This window comes from Cuculus canorus, chromosome 4 (genome assembly GCF_017976375.1).
Source record: "Cuculus canorus isolate bCucCan1 chromosome 4, bCucCan1.pri, whole genome shotgun sequence".
In the NCBI taxonomy this organism is placed as follows: domain Eukaryota; kingdom Metazoa; phylum Chordata; class Aves; order Cuculiformes; family Cuculidae; genus Cuculus; species Cuculus canorus.
In genome coordinates, this window is record NC_071404.1 from 12496171 (window position 1) to 12504580 (window position 8410).

Consider the following 8410-nt stretch of genomic DNA (forward strand, 5'->3'; position numbering starts at 1 on the left):
ATTGCAGCTGTTACAGTCTCTCTGAAAGCTTTCATGATGAAGTGTTAAAGGATCTACAAAGTCAGAAACTGAGAGGCCTTATTTACCACAGTATCCAAAAGACCTAAAGCAATGACAGGTACCTATGGAACAGACCCAACACTGGCACCAAGGAACAAAGTATTGAAGAAACTGGATCAAGACAATTAGGCATTCCTCCACAGAAGTCCGTGAGTTCTTTTTCCTGTTAGTGGACATGGGATTCACTTCTGAGGGGAAAGAAACTATGCTTATGTTTAGCAAGCTAAATTTATATGAAACAATATAAACAGAAGGAATAATTTGGCAGGACTAGTTTCAGTCTATTATTTTTACGTACGTTCTCACAAACTCTGGAAAATCCCTCTAATAAATTGAATATGTTTCTTCAGTACTTAGTTTAAAAGAGACACTGCAAACATGAACCAAAGAGGACAGTCAAATGTAAGCACATTTATTTTGCTTACTGGGCCACTGAAGTTGACCCAGTTAACTTACCTTCAGCTGACAAGCAGCTTGCCTGATTATGCAGTATATCCTTTGAAGTCTACTAACATGACTTTGCTTGCATACACAGCAGTATTCACTGATGGGATGCAAGATTATCTTTACATTAATCTTGATAGAAATATCTACGTGTCTATGAAAGACAGGACCCTCAGCTGATGAACTAGCATAGAATTAGGGGTAAAAAAACCAAACATGGTGAATGCAGAATTTCATTTGGTGTAAATCAGCATAGCTCTGCATACGTCAGGGCAGCTAAATCCCTTTTCACCTGCTGAGTGCTGAACTGTTCTGCTCATGCCAAATTGTCACAGCATTGCACATGGCCAAAAGCAAAGGAGTACGACTGCCAAAGACTCAGCTTTGCACCACTCTTGCCACCAAGGAAACACCATGGGTGGCAGTGGCTTTCCAGGTTAGATTTGGGGCAGGAAGAGAGAAAAAGTCTGAAAGATGTAGCAGATGAATGTAAACATGAAAAAAGTAGAAGAAAATAAAATGCAGCAATACAGAGTGAAGACTGTAAAAGTGAAGCAAAGCTCGTCTTCTTTCTGTACCACAGTGAAAGGAATTCCCAGTCTCAGCAAAACTGCAGAACTAGTCTGTTGGAGTCAGAAGATAAGAATACTCAAACCCGAAGATGAATCCAAAACTGCAATATCTACTAAGGGGAAAATTGAAACAAAGGAAGATCAAGAATAACAGAGATGCAAACTTTGTAAGGAAGGTGCTGAAGATCTACTGACCTGATTAGCAGTGAGCTGTTCTTATTAGTGTCTGGTGGGAGCTAAATACTGGTGAAAATGGACTTCAAAAGAGATGCCTGCATAGAAACTGACCTCTTCTCCATCATCTTCTGCAAGCTGGGAATGCTAAGAACCTTTCAACACATCATATGACATCCCTGGAACTCAGATTGTGGACTAGAAAGATGTAACCTCTAACTAACATTTAGTCTCACACATACAGCCCTATTTAAGGGAACTAAACTGTTAGTTCTTATCAATAAGCATTTAAATGCACAGTTAATTAAACCACTGGTTTTCAACAGAAACTCTCCATATACTTTAAAATGGAAGAATTGCAGCTTGAGAAACTGAAGAATGAAGCAACATCCAACACTGTGTAAGTTGTATAATGTGACCCTGAAAAAAAGTTCTATAACTGTAGTTTTTGAAACAGGGCTTCATCTTATATCTTCAATCTATCTCTAATAACTAATTTGCATTAGTTGCTAGACACTATCTGCCACTATGTTCTTACTGAAACATAAAATGAAACGTGTCTTTTTCTTTTTTTTTCCCCCCCCAGATACTCTTGGTGTGTTGCAGAGTGGCACACAGGTCTCAGACCTCTGCTGGTCTGCGACTAAAAAAGCTCTAAGTTCGCAGCTGCTTTGTGTGTTTTGACCTATTGACCTACTGAGATTTGCCACATATTTTTTAAAAGTCTCTCAATAACATCCATTATTTTCCATGTTATTACTGCATGTTCAAAGTCATCTCACACTAACCAAAGCTAATTTATCTTGGCAAAAAAAGCCATAATTTAATCCAATTAACTATGTTGTATAACCAAGATAACAAAAGTGCTGTAACCAGGTTGTAGTTCAGGCAAAATCAAATCTATACCATATTACTCTTTTGCTGTCTATACGTTTCTTAATCAAAAGAACTAGATTTTCCCAGTCTGCTCTACAGCTACAAATCAACCAGATTTTCAGCAGATCTAAACTTGTATCCTATAATTTCTGCTAAATGATGAGATCTTCAGAAGTTCTCCAGCTCCACTCACAGAAGACTCAAAATCCAGACTGGGATGTAAGTGTATAAACTGGAGTTAAAGATGTTAGGCCTATTTAGTAAAATGTGATCTTATGTTTTTTAGTTCTATGGGTTCCAACCACACTAGATTTACATGGTCCCTGTAAGGTAGGAGTATCATCATTAGCTTAAGACTCTTCCTGGCTAGTAGTATTATCTACAGGTTATGAGCTCATTTAATAGTGTTTTATTTACTTTCTTGCAGAGACGATAGACCTACTCCAATCTCTTTAACACTGCTGCAAATCAGGAGCAAATCCAACAAATCTGTAGAGCTAATCTAGATGAAGAGAACTGTAAAAAAATTCAGCAGAAATAAATGGCCATAATCCCACTGAAGACAATAAAGCCAGACGCGCTTACATTTGCAAAAGACTGAAAGCTTCTGTTTATCTGCCAATTTGTTCCTTGTATGATTATATCAAATCACAATCAATGCTTTCTTAAAGACAATATGGTGTATTAAAATCCACACTTCTATATTAAGAATTTGTGAGTCTGGGAAACTCATTCTATTAAGGCTGTTCCCCTGTCCCCCTTTTAAAACCAGCTTCAGAAAGGATCTGTGTTTAGCAAAATTATTATGTCTAAGAATGGACTGCAACCTGGCAGATCTGATCACCAGTGATAAACACTGTCCCTACTTGTACTTCCATGGAAAGAAATGAAAGACAAATAAAAGATTATAATGTCTCTGCTTAAAAAACAGACATCGGCTGGAAACATAGGTTCATGGGCAGCTTTTCTGATGAATTCAGCATTAAGATCAAGTTGCATAGCTGTGCAAAGACCATAAAGCCTTGGTGAGTTTAATGCCACGTTATGGTTCAGGCAACTTGTTTATACAATAGCTGTCTACCATGCTCAGATGAAAACAATTTGGTCAACTATCACTGAAGTGGCTTTCTTGCGCAGTGCAGCAATCACAACTGCCAGACAGAGACAGGCGGGCACAAGCTTTCCAGCACAGACACCTCACTGCCTCAGTGACTTCAGATGCTAGTTATTCCTCCTTCCCAAATGACTCTTATAACAAGATGCAATAAGAACATCTCTCGTTTCTCTTAGCTATCCTACACAAAGCACTGAAATACCACGAATATTTACCAAACATTCTACAACATTCATCCTCACCTGCAGGAACTCAAAACAAACTCAGACATAAGGAAAACAATCAGTAAAGGAAGATGACTAGAACTTGTGTTTCCAGCCAGTATCTTGCAGGGCATTTCCCTAAATACAGTTGGAAACATCTGTAAGGCTTTAATGACAATAATAGTATACCAGTAGGAGACTTCAGTATCTCTTACTGGGCTAATTTCTTAGAAGTGCAAGTAATGATATGCTCAGTTTTTCCTCTCTATCATCAAGGCTACATACAAGCACACTCCAAACATCCCACGTAGAGCCGCATGCAGTGACTCTGCTCATGCATTAACTGCACTTCAAAATTTTCTTTCAGGGAACTCAACTTTTGGGCTCATATCTGGCAAAGATTTGAATGACATGGGTGAAGCTCTATATCAAAACCACTTTCTGAGGATGACCTCAGGTAAACAATGCAGAGGACAGATATCCTCAGGCAGAACCCTACAAAGGATTACTGTCAAAGCCAATGTACTTGCTTTCTGGAAGGTACTTTGTTTCCTTGAAGGTTATCTGATCAATCTTTTAGGTTTTTTTGTGCCACTGACAAAATAGCACCCTTATTTTTCAAAATACAAATCTTTTGACATCCAAACTGTCTTTGCAGAAGCTATTAGCAAAATAACATTGCAGAGAATTAATAACTGTACTAAGAAAGTCATACTGAGAAATCATAAACAGCCCTTTGTGCAAGAAAGAGTCTGACACAAATTTGCCATAGATTGCAGGTGACCTTGTGAATCCTTTGAGTGAGGACTTTCACACTTCTATAGACCAATATGTGGCACTGCTAAAACTTGAATTTGCTGCAGCGAGAAACAGGGCTCTGTAAGAACTGGTCTTTGATTACAGAGGTTATCTTCCACACATGTTTATGCCACTACATACACATTAGCCTATGATAGCTCATCTTTCTCACAGGTGACAGAAGGTAGGGAAAAGAGGGCTGCTTCAGAACATTCCCATATATTAAGGTAGGTACTGCTGAAGTGGAAAAAATACATTTGTAGCAAATAGTCTAAACTTGCCTAGGAGTTCTGCAGATTGTTCCTACTAGTATCTGAGATAAGTCCATGGGTCTGCTCAGCTCACAAGGCTAACTATATGAGTAATCGTTTTCAGGGCACAGACGTATTGAAGAATATCAATGACAGATTTCCTCTACCTCCATGCAGCACACACCCGTTTTAGTACTCTGTAAGTAAAACTTGCAGTTTGGCATGTTCTTGAAGATAATCCAGGCCTCCAATAAGGAAAAAAATATTTTACATTTGTTCAATTTCAGAGCTATCACTCCGTCATCCTGGGCACCTTATTTGTCCCTTCCTTTCTGCATCCTTTATTACTCCTTTTCCATGCATCCTTGTTCACCAGACTTCTGTCACTAGGAAGCCAAAGCTAAGTTTTCTCAGCCAATCTTGGTGTATCACAGCCAAAACCTAACTTCGCATCAACTGGAAATGGACAGGAGCAGACGTTTCAAAAGCTGCTCCCTCTGGGTCACTGCATGTTTTGAAAATGGTTTCTGTCATACTTTGCAAGGTTATCTTTTTCTGAGATTGTTTTAATATATGTATGGTTAAGTAAAACTGGATTTACTTCACAACTAGCTTAGCCCTTGAAACTCTGAGTCATCTGAGGCCAGACTTCTTTCAAGAACAGGGAAAAGAGAAACTCAACAGTAATTTTAAACTGTTGACTTTCTTCTAAACCTCTTATTACAGGCATTACATGTTATTGTGTTGAGTCTTTTTTAAAAAAACAACACCCTAAATACCATAACTCAGTTCTATTCCTGGCTGAACCACCAACTCATTCTGACCTTGGGCAAGACACTTGGTTTCTTTGAGCTTCAGTTTGTGCAGCTGTAGAACTGAATAAAAAAAATTAAACTTAACAGAGAACCAGATGCTTCATCTAAGATGAGGTTTTCTGGGACAAAAAAATAAAGCCAAAATAAAGTGAACACTAAAATAGTTGCTTGGGAAAAAAAAAAAAGAAGTTACCTCTACTTCGTGGCTCCAAATTCTTAAGCCTATTAAGAGCAGATCAGGGAGATTCCTTAAAGAAAATGTCATATATACCAAACCCAAGCATTTATTAAGCCCTTAGATGCAGACTAGCTCACTCACTTTGGTTAAACATTCTGATTATTTCACATGGTTCAGTTCCAGGCAAGTATTAAGAGTACTAAAGCTAATGGATGCTGATTTGATAAAGAACAGGCAAACAGCAATTTATAACTGCAAAATACTGGATAGACTGACCATTGCAGTTCCAGGCTGGCATCTGGAGCAACTCTCAGTTCTGACAAGATACTCCTATTGGAACTCCAGGAATATCATTTGACCTCCTCCCTCTCTGCGCCACAGTTTACCGTCTCTCAGGAGTGGGCTATATGAAACATCCCCCACTCACAGAAAGGCTACAGAAGTACTTCCTTCCCCTCTAATCCCTCCCACAAATTTTGGGGAGTTTGCTATTTATGAACAAACCAGGATGGTTAGTGGTTCACCTGACTTAAAAGAAATACTGATATACAATTTAAAACCTGTTATGCATATGACTTTTCTTTCCAGAAGCAGTATGAGAAAGGCAGCAGGAGCAGGCCCTTAAAATAATGTATCAGTAAGTATGTTAAAATATATTAGCAGCATTAACATTTCCACAGTGACTTTAAACAATAAAAAAAATTACTAATTGAAGTGATCACTAAATCTTCTGATGTTTAACCATCAATCCTGAATTTGCCATGGTGCACCATAATATCCAAGCAAAGGCCTTGATGTATTACTGCAAACCTATTCGATATCCTGAGTGTATTTTAAACTGTAAAGGAGGTTTGCAGGTATTCTTTTTCCCATTACACTCTGTAAGACTACAAAACTTCTCATGAAAAGAAAACAAAGGAGAGAAAAGACTACGGTTTACGTTTTTTCGATATTACTTGGTGCTTTTCCTGCCCTTAGCTACATGACTTTAGTAGGCATTTTCTGCTTAGAAAAGCCTGCTAGGTGAATCCAATTTACCTCTCCAACACCACCAGGGAAAGCCCCAGAGCAGAAGCATTTCCACGTCCTCTTCTACTTGTGCGGGCCATAGTGTAATGGATCTGCAGTGCAACCTGCACAGGTGATGCCACCGAAGCGAGTGTTGACATTAGGAAATGAACACGCCGTTGGCATGACAAGAGCAAGCTTTGTAGCACTGCCCTGCCAGGTGCCATACCTTGAGAAGGGGCGACAGCCAAGGCTGTCACCGCTGTCCTGCCCTGCCAACCTACTGCCCTCCACCACGCTCACATCCATCCTGCCAAGCGCATTCGCCTCCTGCTCAACAAAGTGATGCAGCAGCAACACACGCAACCCACGGCCATACCACAGAGGGGGCACCTTCCCAAGCCTCATCCCAAGGCTCCTAGCCTACACCAAGCAACAAGGAGGACCTGAGCACTCCTTCCCCAAGCCACAGCAATTGCTGGCAGCGGGGAGAGGTGCCTTGCCGTTGTAGCCCTCTTACAACTCCAGCAGCCACCCAGTCAAAGAACCATAGAATCAATAGGTTGGAAAAGACCATCAAGTCCAACCATTCCCATCTGCCACTAAACCATGTCCTTGAGTACTTCACCTACCCGTCTTTTAAATACCTCCAGGGACAGTGACTCCACCACCTCCTTGCGCAGCCTCTGCCAATGCCCCATGACCCTTTCTGTGAAAAATTTTTTCCTGATGTCCAGTCTGAACCTGCTCTGGCGGAGCTTGAGGCCATTCCCCCTTGTCCTATCACCTGTCACTTGGGAGAAGAGTCTTCCCAGATCATGGCAAACCCACAACTTTTCTTGGAGCCCCCTGCAGCCCCCTTGGAGTCTTTCCAGGTCACGACAAACCCACAGCTTTTCTTATCCTGGAAGCCCCCACCCCCCCATGCTCCTACCCGATTCGCAGGCTCCCTTCTGGACCTGGGAGACGGCGGGCAGCCCGTGCTGCAGCGCCTTGCGGCTCACGGCCTTCAGCTGGCAGATGTTGTCGTAGGTGCGGCCGTCGCTGCCGCACACCTGGGCGCTGAGCTTGCACTGGCAGACGCCCTTGGCGAAGCGCTTGCCCATGGGGTAGCGGCAGTCGAGGCTGTCCCCGCAGGGCGGGTCCTCCTTGCGGCCGCACGAGTCCCCTTCTCCCGCGGCGCAGATGAGGCAGCAGTTGCAGCGGTCTGGGACGTAGCCGCTGGGGCAGCTGGGGCTGGGGCACTTGGAGACATCGCAGCGGCTCGGGCACTTGGCTCGGGGCGCCGGCAGCTCGGCGGCGCCGGGGCCGCAGCCCAGGGCGAAGAGGAGAAACGGGCTCAGCAGCGACAGCCGCATCCTCGGCGGGTGGAGAGAAGCTGCGCGCCCGCCCGGCCCGCGGGGAGGAGGCGGCGGAGAGGCTGAAGGGGGGGTGGAAGGTGCGATAGCGGTGCAGCGAGGGAGGGGAGAAGTCGGGCTTTATGCACACACGGGTAGGAAACTCCTTCTGCCTCGAGCGGGAAGGAGCAGCAGATGGAAGGGGAGAGGCTGGGGCGCTGCTGGCGGGGATGGGGCGCCGAGCCACGGCCGAGCGGCCGGGGAAGCGTTAAGGACGGCCGCGGCCCCGGCGGCTGCGATATATGCGGGACGCGGAGCGGCTCGGGGGCAGGGCTGGCCCCACCCGCGGGGAGGGGCGGCACCCGGGAGCGGGGCGGGACCGCGGGGAGCCCCGGTGCTGCGGGACCAGCGCCCCGGGACAGGGGTGCTGCCAGGGAGCTGGAAAATGCAACTCGTAGCATCATAGAGTGGTTTGGAAGGGCCCTTAAAGATCATCCAGTTCCAACCTCCCTGCCATAGGCAGGGACACGTCCCATTATATCAGTCTGCACGAGGCTCCATCCAACCTGGCCTTGGACAT

General features: G+C 43.8%; 1 protein-coding gene across 1 annotated transcript in view; it reads right to left on the reverse strand.

Annotated features, from left to right (window-relative positions):
* Positions 1 to 8130, reverse strand: part of HTRA3 (HtrA serine peptidase 3) — a 28244-nt gene extending 20114 nt beyond the window's left edge. Inside the window, exon 1 of the mRNA XM_009564620.2 lies at positions 7428 to 8130. Within this exon, the coding sequence (XP_009562915.2) occupies positions 7428 to 7851 (424 nt within the window). The 5' untranslated portion in view covers positions 7852 to 8130. The remainder of the gene's footprint in view (positions 1 to 7427) is intronic.
* Between the last annotated feature and the right edge of the window lie 280 nt (positions 8131 to 8410).